Genomic DNA, 23,287 nt, shown 5'->3' on the forward strand with positions numbered 1-23,287 from the left:
TGAGCGGCGCCAGCCCGCAGAAGGGGCACGAGCCCCGCCCCCCGGGCAGCCCCGCCCCCCCCGGCACCGTGAGGCAGCGAGGCGCACAGCCCTTCTCAACCCTACTGCTTTATTCAGAACTGCTTGTCCTACACAAGTACAAACACAACATGGGCCAAAAGGATACAAAGTTATACAAAACAAAACAAAACAAAAAATCTGTATAGTATCGACTGTACAACAGGTGGTAAATTCTTTGCCTTTCCCTGTGTGAACCCCAGTTAATCCAGGCAGCATCATGGCTTCGAGCCTCCCTCTCTGCTTTGCAGTTTCCAGGGGGTTGGTGCTCAGTCACTTACTGGGGATTTGTAAAAGCACGCTGTTTCACTGTGGGCTGAGTAGGAAGCTTTTACCAATACCCTCAACAAAAAGGCGAAGGAAATCACTTAAGGGGGCAGGTACAGAACATTTCTTAGGCTTTCCACTTCTCTATAGTGTCATGTTCGCTGGGCTGGACCATTGTTTCTGTGGTGATTGCCTGGTGTGTAAGTATTACAGAAAAGCTTACTCTGCAGAAACTAACCATCCAGGGGAACTGGAATAAAGCAATTTTGTATTGAATTATGTCTCAGGCAGGTCTGGGCTCCAGCTGCCCTGATAAACTCTTGTGCTGGCATCTGGAGATCAAGGTATGTGGCTCACTGCCTTACTCACCGGGGTTCTGAACTAGCTCAAGATTTACATGCTGGTCTGTACAGCGTGCTAAACGTTTACAATCACCAAGCAGCAGCTGCTAACAGGAGAAAGACAGGCTAAAACATTTTTCCCTCCCTCTACCTGGAAAAGATGGTTTTTCAGCCTTTAAAATCAAAGCCATTTTTAAATAATTTCAATTCAATGCCAGGAATCCAGAAGCCTCACAGCAAAGGCTACTGGCCAGGAACTGGTGCTGTCTCTTCTTACACTGCCTTCACTGCCAGGATTATCTCTCACTCCTCCTCACCCAGACTCATTATAAAAAAAAGGGACAATATTCCATCTGATGGGATTTAAGTTAAAAAGTAAAAAGCTGTCCAGTCCTTTTGCTTTATCTTGAGGAGTTGGAGCTGGAGCGGCTGCGGTGGCGCCTCCGCCCGGGAGAGCGGGATCGGGATCGCCGGCGAACGGGGGAGCGGCGCCGAGGGGAGCGGGACCTGCCAGGGAATGAGGAGAAAGCTTCTGTTAGGAGACAGGCAACACGTTCAAGCAATTGGTCAGCTCAGCTACCAACTTTTTAAAAACACTTCCCTGCCTCCTGCCAAAATCCCTCACACACCATGGGAAAAGAGCTTGAGCAAAACACAGCTCCATAGAGGACACAGCAGGACTATTCTGGTTATCCTCCCTCTGCTTAAGGAACCAGAAAAAATTATTAATACTTGAACAACAGACAAGAAACTTATCTTCTTCCTCAAGGAAAATGAACTCGGATCCTACATCAGATCCTCCTTCACCTGAAGTCATCTTTGACTCCTGAAAGAGTGATATTCAGGGCAAGGATTTACCCAAATCTTTTCACATTACAAGCTCCTTAGAGGAAACTTACTCCAGAAGTAGTTTAGCTTCAAGCTTCTCAGTACTACAACCAACAGCCATATCAGTATAGTTACTGCTATGACAGAAGTTCCAGACACAGAATACTAGCAGAGCTAACAGGACAGCAGAAGATGGAGTAGGAGAGATTACAAAGGAGGCAAACCTGCATCTGTGAGATCTCAGCAAAAGCTGTGTTTAAAGGAGCACCAAGAAGCCAAGCCTCCTGGATCTTATGCCACAGTAACTACTGCTCATTTTTAAACCTTTGCTGAAAAGTTTTTCAGCAATCAAGTTACTACTGACAAGTAAAATATTTTGAACACATGTAAACACCAAAGACTCAGAACTCACCTGAGCACAATCAGGCAGCTCCAAGTTGCACAACTGTCAGATCACACCTTAGGGCCAGTGTACTCCACTCACCTGACACAGGACTGCTTTTTGGTCATGTGCCCATTCAGAAATAAGGGAGGGAGGGAGGTACAAGGGCTTCCAAGAAACAAGAAGGTGGCACAGCCTGCCACAAGTGTTCTGTCAGGCAAAGGCTATTCCCATTTAATCTTCAAGCCTTTATGCAAAAGGCACTCCACAGAACAGGCTGGGAAGGGTGAGAGTGTTCCCAGAGCAGGCACCCTGAGCTAATGAGTTAGGAACTGCAACCCAGGTTCAAGCAATGCCCAAAATGTGTTACTGTCACTCGCAGGGGAAAGGGAAGCCCAACAGGATTGTCCCCATGCCAAGTCTTCCAGCGATAAGGAGTTGCTACTGAGAAAGAACAGCCTTGTCCCAGCTCTTACCTCCTCCTCATGCGAGGGGGGGACCTGCGCCACATGGGCGGCGGCGGCAGCATCCTCCTGGGGGGGCTGAAGCGTCTGGGAGGGGGCCGAGGCCGTGGTGCCAGCACAGCTGTGGCTGTGATCTCCTGACCGTCAATCTGGCCTTTTTAGGGCAGCACAGAAATAGGGAGAAGTAAGTATTTTTCAACCTAACATATACACATCATATTACTGCAACTCACTGCTTTGTCAGAAGCAACTGAAGTGGGATCAGCCCACAGAGCTCCACACCCTGCTCTGGGGCTGTTATGACGTAGTCCTCACACCTACTAGACTCCTTTTATCTAATCCCACCAAAGTGCAGTTCAGATGTAAACCTGGAAAGGTTTTCATATGAGCTTAAAATTATTTTTTCACTGTTTTGAAAAAAAGATTAGTTTTAATAGTTCTGTGGTTTCTTGGATCTGTCCTGAACCTCACAAAAGCCACTTGGGCTGAAAACTGACAGTACTTTATATCTGCTCACCAAAGACATCCCCATCACCTCTAACTCATTTTCTGATCAAATCCATCTACTCTGAAGCTTTTTTAAAGCCCACGGGCTCCTTGCAGGTCAGTACCTACCTCCATCCATGTGTTTCAGGGCTTTCTCAGCATCATCTGGGTTTTCAAACTCCACATACGCATAACCTTTGGAGAGGTGTGGGTTTAGCCTGTCAACTGGCATGTCAATCATTTTAATCTTTCCATAAGTGGAAAAAATTTCCATTATGTGATCCTGTAGAGAGAGAAAGAGACCGAGCCTTATGAACACAGAGCACACTCACCAGCCAGGCCTGGCTGGCACAGAGCAGTAAATCCACAGCACATCATTTTTTTCAGCAGCCTAAACTTTTTACCCCTGAATACCTTTGAACTACATTCTAGCAAAGACAACTCAAGCCAGCCCAGCTCTCTGCAGATCCTTTATCAAGAACTGCCCAATATCCTTTATACCTCCAAGGTAATTTCAGCTGTTGTCCCAAATTCTATAGTTTTCTTCCTAGTAAAGCAGAATATAAGGTCTGGAATACTGACAAAACAGGCAGACTTCTTAGGCACTACAGTTTCTCAGAAGGCTTCATGGCATTTGACTCAGTAAAATCATATGAAAATTTTCCTCACTGATCAAGCTGGACACAAAGAAACAATATCCAACAGCAACACCTTGGCAACTCACTAGTAACCAAGGTTCAGAGAGCTTTGAAAGAGCAACTCACACATTCTCATAAAAGAACACAGATGCTTGACTGCAAGGGAACATGCCATTATTACCTTTGTCACATTTCTAGTGAGCCTTCCAACATGCACTTTTGTGGGTCTGGGTGATGGGCTCCGTCTCTTCCTTTCCTTTTCATCTCTCTTGGGTGGTTTGGACCTGATTTGGACAACAGAAAACATTTACAGTTTTCAGGGAACATGCAGGACAAAACCTAAGCCAGTCATTATCACATGATTAAAAATACCATTTCTATTGAAGGGCATCTTTGTCCTGAAGAAGTTACAGTGTTGGGGTGGTGGTGAGGGTGTTCCACTCAGAAACACCTCAGGACTTGCATTTGTCTGCTTTTGCTTTAGAACCTTTTGAAATTCGAAAACTTTTCTTTTTTGCAAATTTTTAACTTCACTGCAACTAGGGTAACAAACACGAAATTTAGCAAGCATTTCTATGAAGTTGTGGTCATAGCTAGAGCATTTCCCTGCTGTAAACACAAAAACATTCTTTGCCTCCACAACTGAAGAGGCAAATTAAGGCCACGAAGATCACAGCATAGCACAACCAGGCAATGAACAGATTCAACTATTTGCATTTCTGTATCTTCCACTGACTACAGAGGTCCAAAAATGTAAACAAATCTATTTAAAATTAGCTGCATATCACAATGCCTTTGCAGTTAAAAAAAATCTGAAATGAAACTTTAATCTATTCAAAAAAACAGTATGTAGAAAATTTATCTTTATGCTTCTTCCTAATCTTAAAGTCCATCAATTGAATGATACTAAAAACCCACACAGCCTTATGCAGATTTTTATCAGCCTTCATTGCCTTACACAAAGGAGAACTGTACAGACATTAAGATAGCTTGATTCCCATGTTACCCTTACAGGGGCTTCCTCTGCCCTCCTTCCTATTTAATTTTTCATAAATAAGAATATAAATATACATATGTACACATATATGCTGGTTTTAGCCCTGACTTTTCTGTTAGTCATGGCTGTAGTTTAGAGGAATTGAACAGCTTTACTCTGATCTAGACCCATACTACTAAGGAAACACTGATTAAAACCACCTCTAAAAAATGTAGTATTTAAAATTTTTAAACTACTAAAAAATTAGGTTTTTAACCTCTGTTCCTACAGGGTGTATGTCTGAATTCTAAGGAAACACAGCACATCCATTCTAACAAAATTCACATCTCTAAGTTATGGAGAAAGCAAATGGGCTTCAGAGAACAATCTGTTCTGATCACAATCTTGCATTCTACATGGAATTAATGTGACACCTGGCAATTCCTAGAAGACAAATAAAACTCACTTGGAGCGGGACCGTCTCCTGTTGTCATGTCTGCGTCGAGAAGGACTGGGAGAGCCAGAAGAGCTGCTCGAACTGGAACTGCGCGAGGTGCTGGAGCTCCCAGAGCGGCTGGAGGCAGAAGAGGAACTTGAGCCACTGCTAGAACCAGTGCTGGAACTGGACCCTGAGCTGGAAGTTGAGCTGGAACGGGATCTTTTTCAAGGGGAAGAAGAATAAAAATTAGTGGAATACCTAGAAAAACAATGGCTGAGAAACTTCTGACAATTACAGAGAGTAACTGTGACTGAAACTCCACAGCTCACCAGAGCACCAAAGAAATTCATACTTAAAATATAAACCCTCTCGAGTTAGACAAAAATCACACAGTGACTAACACAACACAAGCTTTCAACAGGCCCAAGACTACCACAAGTAAAGGTACTGCTTTTTGAAAATGCTGTCATTTGATGCTCCCATAAAAGCACCCACCTGGTACTGCTGCTCCCACTGGAGGCACTGCGTCTCTTGCGTGTTTTGTCGCGACCGCGATCCTTCTCACTCGATTCCTTGGCAGCTGCTTTATCCTTGGACCGGTCCTTCGACTTCTCTTCTGACCTGTCCTTGCGCTTGGTTGGTGAGGGAGCCCTTCAACAACAAATTGCAGAAAGCAAGCTTTTTAATTGCTTAATTAAAAAAAAAAAACCACAGACAACAAAAGCCTCATACCCAAATATAGACCAGAGCAGCAACAAAAACCACTGAACTTTGAATGTAACTCAGGATTACTGAAACTGTGGAGTTAAAGCATTAAGCAATTCCAGACACTTTGGAAAAAGTTCTAGCAAGCTCTTCTTTTTAAATCCTGGTAACTCCTTTTCCCCTTCAGAGATATCCATAGTGGCAGAATGGGCCTCATGTCTCACAACTCACTTTTAACTCTTGGATTCAGAGAACCAGTTCTCTCTTTGCTCTCGATCCAAAAGGAGACAGATTTAACACCTCTCTATTTAGCACTGAAATGCTGGGCATTAGTTGACTTCCAGATGTTTACTATATGAGGGCTGCATCCATCACAAAATCTGCAACATCTACAAACATGTAACATTTTGATTATTCCGTGGGGATTGTTTAAAATCGGCATTACAGACCTGTCTCTAATATCTTAATAACCTCTAAAGGAATATGACACCCCCAAGTACCAGGGAATTAAACGTTCAGGGAATGAACAGAAGTGTGTTGGAGCTGCCAGCCTTATCTGTAGCAGCACCCAACATACACTGTGATGCAAGATGCTGGAAACATCTCCATCCCCACATGCATCACAGCAAACTGAGTGAACAAGAAAAAAAATTCAATAGCTCACAGTACTCAACAATCTTTTTGCTTCTGTGCTTCTGGTAAGCAATTACTTTATTCTCTGAATTGCAATTAAATGTATGGTTGGGAAGAGATTACTTTTGAACAGCCAAACTTGCTTTCCTGATTTTCAGGTTCACAGTTTTCCCTAATACACCAACTGCAGGAAGCAACACGAATATTCACAAACCCAGCTCCCTGCAGAAACCAAGAACCACCCATGGCCTTTCTGCATGGAGGACAGGAAACCCACACCACAGGTGTGCTACTGGTGGAAGTTGCTGGGAAAGGAAAAGTCTCCTCTAGCACCAGTGGCAGGAAGAAAGCAGACTGTCCCACGGGCTTCGCAAAGGGAGCCAAGACAAGCAAACCGTGCATGTCACTCAGCTTTAGGGCATTTCTATCCAGCTCTGTGCCTCTCCAGTGCAAGGTCTGAGGGGGATGCAGTTCATAAAGCTACTGCATGAGCCCAGCTGGGTGGTACAGAACAGGTTCCTGGTTTCACAAGACCAGAAAACCTAAGATTTTCCTTTAATAAAATCACAGAATCACTGACTGGTTTGGGATGGTGTGAACCTTAAAACTCATCACTTTCCAATACCCCAGCTATGGCCTTCACTACACCAACCTGGCGTTGAACACTTCAAGAGATGGGGGCTTCTCTGGGCACCTTGGGCCAGGACCTCACTACCCTCACAGGGAAGAATTTTTTTCTAATCTCTAATGTAAACCTGCCCTCTGTCAGTGGGAAGCTGTTCCCCCTTCTCCTGGCACTCCAGGCCCTTGTAAAATGTCTCCCTCCATCTTTCTTACAGGTTCACTTCAGGTAGTGAAGGCTGCAATTAGGTCACTCCAGAGCCCATTTTCTTCCAAATATCCCATAGCCAGGTCTGGCTTATCTCTGCCTACACATCAGCTCCTCCTGCACCTGTGCACTATCAAACTCATGATGTTATCAGCACACAAAACTGTTAGTATTCAAGAGTCAGATCTGGTTTTACCCCTTCTGGAAGAAAAGAGAAGAGGAAACACAGATAAAGACCAGCATGTTTGCTGTTACCCAGCCTGCTGCTGAGGCAGGAAATAGAATCACATAATCAATTACATTGGAACAGACCTGTGAGACCATCAAGTCAATCTTCTGACCCAACACCACCATGTCAACTAGACCAGAGCACTAAGACTGGATGCAGCACTTTCTACAAACACCTCCAGGGATGGTGACTCCACGACCTCCCTGGGCATCCCCTTCCAGGGGCCCAATGGCCCTTTCTGTGAAGACATTCTTCCTTACCTGATCTAAACCATCTCAAGTCTGTGTCCTCTTGTCCTGTTGCCCATTGCCTGGGAGCAGAGCCTGACCCTCACCTGGATACAATCTCCTTTCAGGTTTCACTGCTTACTGCTCCTTGGGACAGGCACCTCCCAGGCAGATCAGCCACACGGCTTTGGAACATTCACCGAATGACGCACCGAATAAGCAGTCTCCAAACTAACTAGTGGTTTTAATCCTTTCTCAGGAATGCCACTGGCCAAACTCACTTTAGTTGGAAACCTCACCCTACCTTGCGGGCATTTGCACGTGCACAAGTTCAGGCATTCACTGGAAAATGTGGAAAGAATAAATCACAGTCCTCACACAAGGCTAAACAACATTGCATTTCTAAGCGACATGCTTCTTCCTTACAATCAAAAATCTCTCACTCGCTAAAAAATAGCTGGTTTAGGGGCATCCACCAAAACCAGAAAGTCTACAGAGCAATCGACACAAACTAAACGTCCATCTCAAACACGCTTCTGCTTTAGAGACAGAATCTGCACACTCAGAGCAGCAGTTCTGTGGCAAAGGAAGCAAACTCGCTCGCCCTCAGGCTTCCGGTAGAGCTACAGGCGAGTCCTTAACTGACAGTCTGCTCCAGGTCCTCAGCTGCAAACCGGCACAATTCCTGGTGTGTGGAGGGTTCGGCGCCCGGCACTTGTCTGCCCTCTACGGCCGCTGGGCCCAGCTCCGCGGCCGGCGGAGCGCGGGCAGCCTCATCCGCCCGCCGTGGGTCCGGTACAGCAGCCGCGGGGCAGGGGCCGCGAGATCAGCACGGCAACCCGTCCCTCGGGCCCGCACAACGCTCCTCCCGCAGGCCGGGCCGCGGCGGCGCCGACACCCGGGCCCAGCTCCCCGGCCGGCCCCGCCCCGGCCCTCCCTCCCCTGCCCTCCCCGCCTCCGGCCGCGGGAGGCCGCGGTTCCGAGGCCCCATCCCTGACCCTCGCGCCACCATCGCCCCTCGGCGGCCCCAGCGCGCTCCCCCCGGCGCCGCGCGCGGCGGAGGGGCCGGTTGGGCCGCGGCCGGGCCGGATGGACGCGGATGGCGCAGCCCCCGCCCCGCACTCACATCTTGGCCGCCGCCGCCGCTCCGCGCCCGTCGCGCGAGAGTGACGCGAGCGGGCGGGAAGGGGCAGCGCCGGCGCGCGGCGATGGCGTCACAGCGGGGGGCGGGACGGGCGGAAGGGCCTGAAGAGAAGCGGGGCGGGCTTGGGCAGGGGCGCTGCTGCTCCAGCGCTGCAATAAAGGTTCCTGCAAACCCTGCCCTGCATAGCAATGGCAGTAGCGGCTGGGGCTTCAGCTCTGGGCTTTAAGAGCTTGACAACCCAGCGGGCTGCAGCCCCCACGCGTGAATTCTGGTCCACTCTGTCTCAGGTGCAGGTTCACAGCACACCGACTCTGATCTGAGGTGGTGGCGGCTGTAGGGGCGGTGCTACGGTGAGGGGATTTGCCCTCTCAACTGCAAGAAAATGGGGAAGAGGCGAATGAAAGACTTAAGATGGAGCACCATACAGTGGCATTTCATGTCGTGGGACGGATATCCTCTCTCTCTCCCTGCCAAATGTGTTTGTGAACTTGAAATTTGCCACTGCAGACACTGAACCTCTGATCTTCTCACCTCACTGGCTGCCTGACTTTTGACTTCAGGTGAACAAAGCCAGAAGTGTATTTTGACCCCATCCCTAATGCAGGGATTTGAAGGTGACAGATCTTTCTCAGAAGCAGGTGTGCTGATCAGCTTATGTGTATGGCCACAGGCACGTCTGGCAATTTCCTGATGAAGGAAGCTTCACCTCTTGAATGCAGTGGAAGGATATGTCCTGTCTACCTCCATCACAGCACATGAGCAAGACCAGGGCAGGTGTCTGTAAATTCGTGTTTGGCAAGAAGAAAAACAGGCTTATTTTCTGTTCTGCTGCAAAACCAAGGGGTATTACATATGACCTGGCATGGAACAGGTTCAGAAAACAAATAAAATAAACAAAACCCCAAAGAAAGCAAAAAGGAAGTTGTTCTGTCTGCAGCATCTTGTTAAAGGGCAGATTTCTCTCGCAGGAGATTTTGTATTCTACTAAAAGTCTGCATGGGTTCAATGAGAAACTGCATTATGTGAAATGAGGACTATTAGTAGACTGTCATGATGAGCTTAGAATCATGGAATCATTTAGGTTGGAAAAGCCCTCTAAGATCATTGAGTGTGATTCCAATGCCATTCCCACTGTGCTGCCAAGGCCAACACTAAACCACATCCCCAGATGCCACGTCTACATATTTTTTGAACACTTTCAGAGATGGTGATTCTACCACTGTCCTGGGCAGCCTCTTCTAGTGCCTGACCACCCATTCTGCGAGGAGTATATCCCTAATATCTGTGAAAAACGAGGTTCACTGTCCTGGTAAAAATTAAAAAGTTTAATAAGACAGTAGGAGACAGAAATAAAGCAAAGCATTAAAAATGGCTGGGTGCTTGGCATTCAGCCAAGAGCACACTTATCTTCCAAGATACCCCTTAAATACCTTTTCCATCCTTTTACATCAGCTTGTTGCATATTCATAGACTCAGGCATATTCATATTTCTCCATAAACTAGTTTACCTATTCCAGGAACTATTTTGCATGGCCCCTGCTTGGGTTTGCCTTTTTAGAGCAGGTGTGTTTCTTGGCTGTGGTTTTGATTCCTTTTCTTTACCATTTCTACTTTGGGCCTTGGTCCATACTTTCTTCAGATGGCAGATGCTGATAGCTGGCATATCAATAGCCGGGGCCTCATGACATGTTCACTGGATGTTATCTCAACCAAACAGACAGTTCACTCCTAACTATATCAGCTACCGCTACTACTATGTCTAAGTTTTTATTAATAGCAGAAATAAAAGCAAAGTTATTTTAACGTTGCACATGTAGCATTCATCTTAATATTTGCAAAAAGCCAACAATATAATATGTATTTATAACATATCCAAACGAAACCACCGTGGGTGCAACATGAGGCCATTTCCTGTTATCCTGTCCCGCGTTCGCTGGGAGCAGAGCCTAACACCCACCTGTCTGCACTCACAGTGTTCAACATTTTCTTCTGTCTCAGTTATGGCAAAGCCATAAAGGCTAGCTGATCCCAAAATCCTCCAAACCCTTATTCTCATAACAGCTGTCATCTCTCCGGGGGTGGGCAGGTAAGGTCACTGACCCAGCGTAGAAACAATAATACTGTAATAGAAGGTTTGCTGCCAGCTGTTAGCTGAAGCAGGTTCCCGCAGAGCTGGAGCCGCAGGGCCAGCCCAGGGCAGCGTGTGGGGGCTCGGATCCGCTTCCAGGGCTGCCATCAGCTGGCAGGACTGAGCCTTTGAGCCAAGCCTGAAGGAGGAGAGACATTTAACATCTCATTTGGGGCACTAGCAGAGATGAGAACAGCTCAAAGCACGTGTGTGCTTCAGCATCAGAGCGAATGGCCCCGCTGTACGCTCTGCCGGCAGCCCGGCTGGCGCAGCACCAGCGCCCGCAGGGATCGAGCTGGCGCTTCCAGGCCGGGAGGGCACCTGCAGGGACGGCAGCGCTGCCTCCTGTGAGGCTTCTCCTCCATCCTGTGGCACGGGTGTGACCAGCCACGCCTGGGCTGTGCTCCGGGACGGGACACACGGCTCTGTGCCCTGAGGTGAGGCGGCTCCCGGCGGCCCTGGAGCGCGGCTGCCCCGAAAGGGTTACGAGCGGGCTCCGCCCTTCCTGAATATCGGTGTCCTCCTGGGTGACCTTCCCGGCAGCCCTTGCTGGCTCTGCCCCAACCAAACAAAGACCGCAGGAGGTTTTCAAACAGCCGCTTCCCTGAAAGTTGGCTGCGGTAGAGCTGGGCTGCGCTGGCACCTGGCTGGTGCCGGCCACCGGAGAACGCGGCAGCGAGTTGGTGCCGTCGCCTGAGAGGACCCCGGCAGCCGTCGGGAGTCCCTGTACGTGGGTGTTCTGCCCATTTGCTTCCGTGCATTGAGCTGGTTTGGGCGCTGGGAGTGGCGTGGGGAAGGATGAGAGAAGTCCCGGCAGTGGTGCGAGCACAGGGAGGGTGCAGCAGGACAGGGCTCCGGGGCCCGCGGCCGTGCGGAAGCTGGGGCGGTGCTGAGGTTCCATGTCGGAGCTGGGAGTGGCATGCCCGATCTGAAGTGCTGTCCTCCAGCCACTTCTTGAACTCAGAAGCCTGGCCAGCAATTTTCCAGCGAAGTGCAGATTCCTTTAGATACTGCCCATGTGTTGGTGGACGAGCAGGAGATGAAATAACAGAGCTGTGTGAGTGCTGCTTTTGGCTCTTACTTCGGTGCTTTTCTGTCCCTTCTGTCCTGCACTCCCAGGCTTCTGCTGAGGACAGGCCATTTACAGCCACCTCCGCAGGGGAACTGCTCCGCTCCGGTGCCAGTGGGGTTGGGGCTCGTTGTCTCTAAACGCTGCCTGAGGCTGAGGGCGCTTGTCCCGTGTGCTCTGCCGACTTGCAACTGGCGCTTCATTTGTCCTTCCTGTTAATTGGCTTTGGGTTGTGGTGGCGACTACAGAGAGCTTTCCTTGAGGCCCCAGAGATCCAGGTGATCAGTGGGTCATTCTGCCCACAGCAACACTGGCATTCCTCTATCATGGTGAGGTGTGATCACCCTGTACCAGGCATTGCTTAGCATTTGTGGGGATTGCACTGCAGCACTGGCCCAGCCCACAGCCTTTGGATGCTTTCCCTGTGCTGGGAGATCCACAGCCTCTGGATGCTGGTGTTTCCCTGTGCTGGGAGATCCACAGCCTCTGGATGCTGGTGTTTCCCTGTGCTGGGAGATCCACAGCCTCTGGATGCTGGTGTTTTCCTGTGCTGGGAGATCCACAGCCTCTGGATGCTGGTGTTTTCCTGTGCTGGGAGATCTTTGCTCCGCCTCCTGTTCAGTCTGCCACTCTCGCACTTGTATGAGAGTAGGGATGTGTGGCTCCAAAGGATACAGTCTGTGTGGCTTCCTTAGAGGAATTTTGCAGGGTGGGGCATTTGTCTTCTGAGGACTTGGAAACTTTTTATCCAAATGTGTAGAAACAGCCTTAGCTGTCATTGTAGGGAGTTTCCAATGGCTGCATTGTTGAGTAGCTACATAGATTTGGAACGAAAATAGGAGATTATGGGGTTTCTCTCTAATCAGCAGAAGGGTGTGAATTTAGCAATTTAGTTGAAATACTTACAGGTCTATTAAGCTGTCCGCCATAGTTTTTGAACAACTGGCCCTCTCGAGGTCTAAGGCTATTCTTACAGTACATACTGGTAGCCAGGCCATGAACAGGTTTAGGACTTCATAACTGTCTGCCCCTGGATGTGTCAGTGCATACATTTGTATATTTCAGGGCTTTTAGCTTAAAAACTGTGCCTTGATGCTCATTTCCCTGCAACACTCTTCTGTCCCAATGCTGTAGGAATATACCTGCTCAATGCTAAATTTAGGCAAACGTCCTGGTTTCACCACAAGGAATAAATACTATGTTACACTTTGCTGTGATTTATTTGTTTCCTATTCAGGCATGTGAAAGACTAGAAATTCAAGGTGTGCTGGTGGCGTAGCCAGTGCAGCTCTCTCTGCTGGAAGGGCTGTGTCTGTGCAGAGCAGTGACTCAGAATTCATAATGCTTTACAGAGAGGCACAGGTAAAGGTAGGACAGGGAGATACTTGGTATTTATTGTTCTTGTCTGAATACCAAAGTTCACCTTGATTAATTTGTTTAGTGTGAGGGCAAAGATAGATTTTGGAGCCAGAATATGAAATCTAGCCTGCTCCTCTCCCACAGGCCTCCAAGTGCCCTGTGAAAGAATCTTGTTCCTTCAAGCTGTGGTTCCACAGTTCTTAATATCATGTTTGGATGCTCCAAATAATTTCTTGATACATACCCAACCTTTACCAGACACAGCATCACAGCCATGCTGAGTTTGTCAGACCAGGTAAAAATGTTGAGGGTGACCTCTGGGTTTTGGGCTGTGGCAGAGTTGATCCAGTGCAAAGCCTTTTGTTCAAGGCTATCAAAGTGTGATTTTATACAGTGTCTCTGCTCTGTGGTGTATGGCCTAAGACCCTTTCACAAATACGGGAGGATTTTCCAGTATTCCCGATGCTGTTCCTTTTCTCCCTTCAAAGGTGAGGTAACAGTACTAACAACACTAACACAGTGTTACCCTGTGTTCCTAAACATCCCAACACACTCCTCTTTATCTTTCCACTGTATCTCTATACCCTGTTTCCCAATGAGCTCCAGGCTGTAGTAGCATTGTCTGAGGCAAGGCGAACTATGTGTACCATTGACCATTGTACTCACAATTTTCTTTTTGCAACCCCCAAAACTGTTGAAGAAACTTTGTGGCGATCCAACTTTCTTCAGTGTCCACATTCTGCAAATCTTGAGGTATAACCATAAATTTTTATGTTTTCCATATGAGGATCTGATTTTTAAAGTGTGGCCAGGCAGGGGTAGCTCCTCAATGCTCTGAAAGCACAGCCTAAACAAATGAAGCAGTTGCCAGAGCAGGTGATAGAGCAAACCAAGCTATGGGCTCTAAACAGCTCACTTCAGACCCTGGGCCAGACCCAACCCTTTCACTCTGCCATTCTGATGTCTGAAGTACAACTTGATTAAAATCTTCTTCTGAGGTTATCCCTTCAGAGGGGAGCCAGCAAGGCTCAAGTAGCAGCAGCACCATCTAAATTCATCTGACCCATCACCTTTTGACAAAACCAGTAACAGAGCTGCTCCTCACCAATTTTACAAAGAAAGGGTAAGGTACACAGGTAAGGTGGGATGCTGCCTCACTACACTCAGTACTGTTAGATAATGTTACTGCTTCCATAAGGCTTGGCAAATCCCACGGAACAGTGGCACTGAGTAAAGTTGCAGCCTAGGAGAAATGACCATTTTTCCCTGGCACAGATCTTTCTGCTTTGGCAACATTTCAACATTGGACACCTAATACTGTTCATCTTTTTTGGGCTAACTTCCACTGAACCACCTTGGCCAGCTCATTGCCATTCTTGGGGCTGTCCTGTGCAGGGCCAGGAGTTGGACAAAGAACTATCCATGTCCCTTCTGAGCTGTGCCAGGCAATCCCTGGAACAGGACCTGGAGGGCAGGAAGCCCAGTGGAGAATTGTACTCCCCATGGACACATGGCTGTGTTCAGAGCACAGTTCTCTGCAGGGTGAGGATTTGGGCATCCCTAGCAGACTCACTCCTTCCACAATTCCTTTGCTCTACTTGATACTTTTCTTGCTGTCTGAATCTATATGTGAATCCCATGTAAACCAGCACTGTCTTCCCTGCGCTTCTGGGAGATGTTTATAATAATTCTTTTCCCCTCCAAGCTGATGCAGAGTGAAAAAGGTCTCGTCTTGCCAGGTTTTGCAGCAGCAATTCACAACACTACAGGAAAGCAACAAAACTAAACAAGATGGATGAGTGTTTCTCCCCAGCTGCTTGCAGCTGCTCCAGCTTCCCAGGCTGTGCTGGGGGTCTGAGGAGGAGGTCTGGAAATCAGACACAAAAGAAAGTAAGACAAGCGAGACAATTGACAACATAAGAGAACCTTGTCGAGCTGTTTCTAATCACACGGCCCAGATCTGGCAGATTGGCCTGTGACTCCTTACAAGGTCCATGAGGATCAATCCCCTTTTGGCAACACCGAACCCATTGTAAATGAGGTACACTGTTTCCCATGGCTTGGTGAACTGGCCTTGCACTGTACAAGGAGCATTGAAAGGAAAGAGACATAGCCACATCCAACTTTGTTCTTCATGATCTGACATGGACCTTCTTAGGGCAGGAGTATTTTGCACTCTGTGCAGCACAGCAAGCCCTTAAGCTCAACGTGCTTTGGGATGTTAACAACATGAAGTGTCTGTTTTCAATTGCTGAGACCAGAGAGCTGTATGTGCTTGATACAGCTCTTCTGCATCTTCATGCTCCCTGTGGGTCACAGCTTTTGCTTCTCTCCTTCCTCTCCTTCAATCACATCTGTTCTCAGCATCAGCAGTTTGTCTCTCTGGTGAAACCTGTTGCTCCACCTCTGTACCTGCTGCCTCATGACTTTGCTGCTCCTGAAATAGTGGATGGGAGCTTGTTGCTCTGATTAAGACCATCTGTACCTGAATGCCTCCATGTCTCCAAGGCTATTCCATCTCATGGGCCAGGCTGGCCACGGGCATGCTGTGGTGCAGCTAAAACAGCCATTGATAAACCAGCCCCAGGGTAGCACAGCGACCTGGGCCATGTCTGCTGAAGGAGTAACTCTTAACTTGCATCACCTCGGCATGAATTCTAGAAGCAGCTTTGCTTGTACCTGTGTATAAGGATAAAAACTGTCTGTGTCCAAGAGCAGCTGTGAGACAAAAGGGAGAAGTTAATCTTCCCAGACATGAGCCAGCTCCATGGTCACACAATTAATGTTTTACTCTTGGGGAATTTGGCATTCAAAGCCAGGTAATCAGGGCTTCAGAAGAACTGTGGGAGAGACAGGTGGTAGTGGCTGGGGTGGATGTGTGTGCAGGCAGTGAGGGAGCTCTACCCCAAGGACTTGCAGGATGGGGAAGGTCCTCTCTCTCGGGTTCACCTCCTGAAGTGGAGGCTTGCACAAGGGACAAGTTGTGCAGAGGAAGAGCCTGCTTGGCTTAAGGCTAGTGGTTACGTCACTTGAATTGTAGGAAGACTGAATTCATGCTCTTCCTCTGTTTTAGACCTTAAATCCACTCTGCTCTGACAGGAAGCCTGGAGCATGCTGTCTTCTTTCTCCTCCTCTCTTGAGGCTGTTTCATTTTGTATGTAGTATTATCTGGGCCAGAGCATAGGGGACCTAAGGAAACAATTGTGATGGGAAGGCTGCTTCAGTCTCTAGGCTGTGTTTCTGTGGATATAGCTGCACGCAGAGTTATGGAATAGAGCATTATCAGCAGTAATACCAAGGTAAAGGGCCTTTCTCAGCCAAAACTAACTAACTAAGTACATAAAGACTTCAGGCATTGCAAGCATTCAGCAGCTGCTAAAGAAAGGGTGGCTAATCTGAAATTTGGACAGACACCTAAATTGGCAGGCTGGAGTAAAATTCCTGTTGCAGGTGTGGTGGTGTAACAAGGCAAATGTGTATGTCCAGCTGGCTGTGTAAGGTCTCAGAAGCCAACCCACTAAAGGGAAAAACTTGTAGACTGTGGTGCTGCATGACAGGCCCCTCTGATTGGAACTAAGCAAACTGAGTGATCCAGTCACCACATCTTCCCCTGGGATCCTCATCCCCCTGCAAAACACAAGGGGTGTGGGGGGAAGACACTTTGATTCCACGAGAAGCCATTGCAGCTTGCAGGGGAATGATCTGTGGCTGCAGAATCTGGGTTTGCCAAAGGACTTGCAGCTGTGGCTGGAGCACAGTGTGACAGCCAGGGGGGCAGAGCAAGCAGGATTTCAGAACGGGACTTTTATTGCCCACACTCAACTCACAGCACCTGGTCTTTGTATGGAAATGCTAGCCAAGCCAATTTTGTGGTGCTGCTCTATTTTAGAAATAACAAAGATTGAGTCAGTCCAGATGAGACTGTGTCAGGATTTTCTGGAGGAGATGAACCCTCTTTGTATTCCTGACATCCACAGAAAGGGAAAGCTTTAGAGCCAGAGGGTGAGCTCACACAATTGCTGTGAATTTTCTTACACAGATGTGCTCCCTTTTCCTATCCTGCAAAACCACCACTGGAATTAACTTTTCCCAAGTGGTGTAAGAAACTATTAGAGGAAACATGTCACTCTCAGCCTGGCCCTGGAAAGCGAAGGGAAGCTCATCAGTCACAGGTCTAGGAAAATCCTTGAATCTTTCCCTCTCATTGAATTGATTTTTGTTTTTCCTTGTGCAAACATTATTGGAGAGTAACAAGCACCTTGAAGGTCGGGTGAGTGTAAAGATCTCATCTCTCTTGTGAATGTGTAAGTTGATAAGGTGTGTGCATAGCACAGGTTGCAGCTCCCTGGGGAAAATACCCTCTGGAGAGGGAGAAAGAGGAGAAGGTGATGGACTCAGTGTGGAAATGGGGAGCACATTTAGTACAGAAAAACTGTGAGTTTGCAGCAAGACCTGGATAAATAAAGTTATAAGTAGAGATGAAGCCAGGCCCGGCTGTTGCAAGGGCTGACTGTGGATCTTATGAGTTGGCCTTCCAGTAGTTGAAAGGAGCTTGCAAGAAACATGAGGAGATACTTTTTACAAGGGCATCTAGAGATAGGACAAGGGGGAATGGCTTCAAACTGTCAGAGAGTAGGTTTAGATGAAATATTAGGAAGAAACTTCCCTGTGAGGGTGGTGAGGCCCTGGCACAGGTTGCCCAGAGCAGCTGTGGCTGCCCCTGGAAGTGTTCAAGGCCGGGTTGGACATGGCTTGAGTGAACCTGGGATAGTGAAAGGTGTCCCTGCCCATGGCAGGGGAGTGGAACAAGATGAGCTTTAAGGTCTCTTTCTACCCAAAGCATTCTGGATTTCTGTGTTTTATGGAATAGACTCATGTTGCTTTCAGTAGTAGCCCTTTTCCCCTACCTGACAGGGGTGGAGTCACTGCTGTGCACTTTGTCTGCCCTCGAGGTGTAAGTGAGCAGGGTTGGAGCTGGTTTTTGACCTGCACTTAGACCTGCACTTGCCTCTTGCATCTCCTGCTCACCTGCTGGATTCTGACCTCCAGCCTGCTTTGCAGTGTCTTCTCTGAAATGGCTTTTCAGGTCTTGGTCTACCTCTGATCAGTAAATAGATTTTTTTTTTTAAAAGACCTGCTGCAGAGGCAAGTGCTGTTCTTGAAGGATAAGGAGCTTGGGTGAAGCCTTGAGCATTGATGGTATCTCCATGCAGCTGCTCTCCATAGCCAAGCCCTACTGCCCTGGAGCCATCCTGGCCAAACTCCTCATCCTGCTGATCCTCCAACAAATGGGGGGTTCTGAGGGAACACTGTGAATTGGGGATACTGAGTTTATGTGGGATTAGCAGGACAGGGATGGTCTGTGCCTCCCGTGAACTTTCCCCGAGCCCAGGAAAGCAGGGCAGGGCAGTGGGATCTCAGTTGAGGGCTGGGAAGGGCTGAAGGGGATGAGCATGTGATGAAGGAGGGACTTGGGACATGGGGATGCTACACAAAGAGGAACACCTTCAGTGGAGAGGAAGCTGGAGGAGATGCAGTGTGGAGTTGGTGCTCCTCCAAGGCGGTCTCCTCATCTTCCCTGTGGAGGCTGGGTGAAGGCTGCAGCCGTGGCTGTTGGCTTTCCTGGCATTTATGTAAATGGTGTTTCTGTCACAGCTGCTCAGATCAGCTCACTCCAGTGTCCTCTGGCCATGTCTGGAGGCACTGTGGGAGGAGGGCAGAGTATATATTGCCAGGGCTCAAACACCTCATACCTGTAGCTTTAAGGTGGTGGTCTCCTTGGAGCATCTTCCTTTGATGTGGGGAAGGTTGAGAATTTCTGACCTTTTGCTCTTGCTCTGCAATTGTACTGTCCACATCCAAGGATGTCTGTTTTCCAATATCCACTGCCCCAGCTCTTATCTCCAAGGTCCCTAATGCACGCAAGCAGGGCATGGAGTGGCCTCTTGACAGAAACAGAGCTGGATCAAAGTAGAGCCTACATCTCTGGAGCTAATGGGTCTTTCTTTTGCCATGGAACAAGTAAGATGCAGAGGGGCAAAACTCCTCTATCAAATTGACTCCAATTCTCCCTGAGGCTGATGTCCAGTAGTCTCTGTGCCTTCTTGGCCAACGTTAACACATTACTGTCTTTTATAAGATCCACATGTACCTTGAGAAATGTGGTTTGGAAAAGGTTCCTATATCACATCTGCTTGGCAGCAGCCAAATTAAGGTAGTCTCTAATCGGAAGTGTTTTGCTGCCTTCTGGGATATCCTGGAAGATATTTATTTTAGTGAAGTGAAACCTAAAAGTCTGTCCTTTAGGGTGCAGCTGCAGCACTGAGGGTCTAAGAAATGCCTGCAGATTAAGGAATTTGGCAGAAAGTGGAAAATACTCTCCACCATAGTTGTGCAGACACATACATGTGCATGGATAGACATATATAGGTATATCCCTGTGTGGGAGAGGCATGTACCTGGTGTGAGAGGGGAAGCAGAGGAAGTGCAGCCATTATATTTATAGTTGTGCCTTCTTTATGAGTGTATCAGTAGTTGCATTTGCTTCTCCCAAAGGTACAGGACGGTGTCATCTCCAGACCCAAGGGCAGGCTCTGCAGCACCAGAAACACATGGAGTTTCTACAGTTCTGCTTGCTGTGACCTTCTGGGCCGCCAGGGAAATACAATGGAGTCCTGCCAGCTTTGTGCGATGAACCGTCACTTGCCAGGACTCTCTCCAGGCTTCCTGAGACACTGAGTTGCTGCTTGAGGTCCTGACTGCTTCTGATTCCTCACTGTGCTGCTGGCAGGCTGGGATTGATGTCCACTTTGGGACACTGGGCAGAGCCAAGCCCATCACCATCCTCTGTGCCTTTGGCAGACTGGGGGACCAAGCTGGATCCCTCTCTCTAAAGGGGTTCCAAGTGAGCAAGGGACAGGCTTGGGTCTGTCCACATTCACTGTGGTGGGAAGAGCCACCTCCTTCACCCTTTCCACTTGGGAACCGTGTCACTGCTGGGGATGGCACTGCATGGACGCAGAGCAAGGGTCAGCAGCCTGGCAGCAAGGCACTAGCTGAGCCTGAGCACCACCACAGGGCACGGAGCTGCCCGGGGGGTGCCAGCATCCCCAGCACGGACGCGCTCCGGGGATGTAGGTGCCGGGCGCGGGAGGAGCTCCGGCACGATGGGCCGGCTGGACGACCATGCCAAGAGGAGAATCGTGGAGCTGCGCAGGGCTGGGCTGAGCTTCCGCAAGATCAAGAAGGTGCTGGAGCTGGATGACATCCGAGTGACGCCGCAGGCCGTGTACCTCTTCCTCAAGAGGAAGAGTGTGGAGCCGGGGTCAGCGGCAGCCGGCTGGGATGGGGAGCAGCCCTGGCAGGGCCATGAGGCTGAGCTCCCCAGGCTGCTGGGCACCCAGCACCCTGCACTGCCCACGGGGGATCCTGTGGGCAGCCAGGACACCAAGGAAGGCATCCAGATTGTCAGCGTGGCCTCACTCTGCAAGGACGGTGGGCAACTTGGGGACACTTTGGCTATGGAGCTGGCCCCTGGAAATGGTAAGGCCTGGCCCCACTGGGGTTTACCATGGCCACTGCCTGGCAGTGCTGGGCTCATGAAAGGGCCCTATTCCCCACTGGAGACCCCCCCAAGGGTCTTTTTTTGAGGTATTTCTCTCTCTGTTGTTGCAGGTGATGACAGCTCCACAGGCACAGCCCTGGCTCCAGGGACTGCTCTGAGGGACCTTGCCCCCCTGCCCCAGACACTGCCCAGCCAAGGGCAGCTGGTCACACCCCCCACCCAGAACTCAGCTCTGATGGTGAAAAAGAAGACAGTGGACAGGGCTATCCTCCTGCAGAAAAAGGTAGGATGGCAGGATGAGAGAGTCCATGTGCTCCAGCCAGGAGCTGCTGCCATCCGGCCAAACCTGTACAGAACCCTGCTGTGTCTACATAATGTGTTGGGGCAGGCTTCTGAGGGTGAAGGGCTTCCAGAGTGCCCCCAGCCTCTGCTAGCTGCACTCCCCAGCAATGCTAACCCTGGCACTTGGCAAATATATCTGGGAAGCCCCTCTGGGTGGGGGTGAGGCCACGCACGCACCTGCCTCCAGCCAGCACCCACTGCTGGCCATGGAGATGCCAGTCACGCCATGCTTGGCCTCCAACTGGCAGCTCCAAAACCTGTTTTTAAGGCTTGGTGCCAGTACCATCTCAGGAAGTTCTACCAGCCACCCAAGGCTATAAATCAAAATCCAGGGTATGTTGTTTCTGTCTGTGCAGAGAGTAAACACAAGCCTGGCATCAGCATGGGCAGCCCCACTGCTGTACAGTGGCACTCACCAGGATGGATCAGCATCTGCTAACAACATGGTGCACCAGGGGCTCCGATGGAGCAGCAGCTTAGGGGCTGGGTGGGGCTGAAGAGCAGAACATGGTGAGATCTAGAGGTCTGCAGCAAGGTGATGTCTTTCTCTGAGAGCCCTTCTCTGAGCCTTGTGGCTAAGTGCAGAATGAATCCCATGTTAAATGCCCTTGAACAGGCAGCTGATAACATTTCACATTCCCTTCTCTCCTGCCTCCCACTATTCCAGGTCAAAGATGCCAGCACTCAGACGGCCTTGCCAGACTCTGTGGGTCTGGGCAATCCCAGCCTTGCTTGCAGCGGAGCAGTGCCCCCCCCTGCTCCCAGCTGCCCTGCCATCACCGAGAGGCTGGATGCTGTGCAGGTGGAGGTGCAGAAGCTGAGCCAGGCCCTGCATGCGGTGCTGGAGCGGCAGTGCCACCTGGAGCGCCAGCAGGAGCAGCAGCAGCGGCTGCAGCAGGAGGTGCTGGTGACACTGCAGCAGCTCAGCTCCACCGTGAGCCACAGCACTGTGCCTGCCACCCAGCCCTGTGGGCCCTTCAGCAGCATGGCCGAGCCCTCGGCCATCATGCCAAACTTCAGCCAGTTCAAGATGGAGCTGATCTGAGCTCCCACAAGGCCTGTGTGTGCCGGCAGGCCTGTGCTAATGGAGCCAGGAGGAAGAACCATCTCTCAGAGGCTGCCCAAGGATTAAGGTCCATGCAGCACCCAGCAGATAAGGTCCCTGATGCCTCATCTTCCCAGCCCTGCTGACTGGAAGGGGCTGCCTGGCACAAGAGGCTGGACAGTGGAAGGCTGAGGCCTTGCTCCTCCTGTGCTGCTGATCCTGGCTGGCACTGGAGCTGGCTGGGGCCCATGGACCTCAGGAGAACGCAGTTGCCTGCAAGGAGAAGATGCAGCTAACATGGACACAGCAGGGAGGTGGGACTCCAGGGATACAGGGCGCTTCCTTCTCTTACGGGTCAATGCCACGATGATCAATCTTGCCCTTCCCTCCACAGGAGCTTGTTCAGTAAAAATCTGTCTACAGCACGGTGTAGAACCAGTGTGGGATCAGTATCTGTGTATTCCCTACCCCTCACCCAGCCAGTGAGCAGGCTGGAACTGTCTGGGTCCTATCACCATGCATGGAACTGCACAGGGTGCAGAAACCTGTGAGGTGAGATCAGTGCTCCACACACAATGTTGCTGGAGCCTGGTATCATCTGCTGCACCATTAGGGATAGATCAGACTTGTAGGAAACAATCTTTTACTGAGCAGATTCCACTCTCCACACCCCACAGATCTAGAGTCTGGTACTGCTGCTGCCCACTGTCTGGTGAGGTATTGGCAGGACTGTACCAGTAAGAGTTGCACCTGGGCAGGAGCTGATTAACTGGGTGTTTAGCTCTCCTCTAACTGGTTTTCCTCCTGGTTCTCCCTAGTGCAGGCTGCTGATGGTGCAGTGCTGCTCTAGCAGAGCAGGTCATGATGCTGAGAACCCCCTTCCCTGCACCAGAAGGGCACGGAGGAGCCTGATGGGCCCTCGCTGAGCAGTGGAGTCCAGGAGGACCAGAGACTGGCCTTGGCTGCCAGCAGGAAAGGTCTGATGGGGGTGGCCTTGGCTCAGCAGCCAGTAGTGAATCCCGAGAGGAGGCAGAGCACGTGTCCTTCCTCCACATCAGCCAAGCAGCTTCTGTCTGCGCGGGCACCACGCTCGGCACAGCCTGTGCCTATGAGAAGTTCCCAGCCTGTTTCTGAG

The 23,287-nt window shown here is 49.7% G+C and overlaps 2 protein-coding genes across 2 annotated transcripts; one reads left to right on the plus strand and one right to left on the minus strand.

The window, feature by feature from the left end:
* Window positions 1-92: 92 nt before the first annotated feature.
* Window positions 93-8,667, minus strand: RNPS1 (RNA binding protein with serine rich domain 1). Its single transcript, XM_054270853.1, has 7 exons — window positions 8,628-8,667; window positions 5,374-5,529; window positions 4,906-5,097; window positions 3,645-3,747; window positions 2,955-3,108; window positions 2,352-2,493; window positions 93-1,172 (listed from the first exon to the last, which is right to left on the minus strand). Coding segments are annotated over exons 1-7 (855 nt in total). The 5' UTR covers window positions 8,630-8,667; the 3' UTR covers window positions 93-1,066.
* Window positions 8,668-20,165: 11,498 nt separating this feature from the next.
* On the plus strand, window positions 20,166-22,892 carry LOC128933769 (uncharacterized). The gene is made up of 3 exons (XM_054270852.1): window positions 20,166-20,743; window positions 20,876-21,048; window positions 21,775-22,892. The coding sequence occupies exons 1-3, from the start codon at window positions 20,368-20,370 to the stop codon at window positions 22,150-22,152; spliced, it is 927 nt and encodes a 308-aa protein (XP_054126827.1). The 5' UTR covers window positions 20,166-20,367; the 3' UTR covers window positions 22,153-22,892.
* Window positions 22,893-23,287: the final 395 nt, after the last annotated feature.

The sequence above is a fragment of the Melozone crissalis genome, unplaced genomic scaffold (genome assembly GCF_028551555.1).
Source record: "Melozone crissalis strain CALT ecotype California unplaced genomic scaffold, PUWL_Pcris_2 ptg000012l_1, whole genome shotgun sequence".
Classification (NCBI taxonomy): domain Eukaryota; kingdom Metazoa; phylum Chordata; class Aves; order Passeriformes; family Passerellidae; genus Melozone; species Melozone crissalis.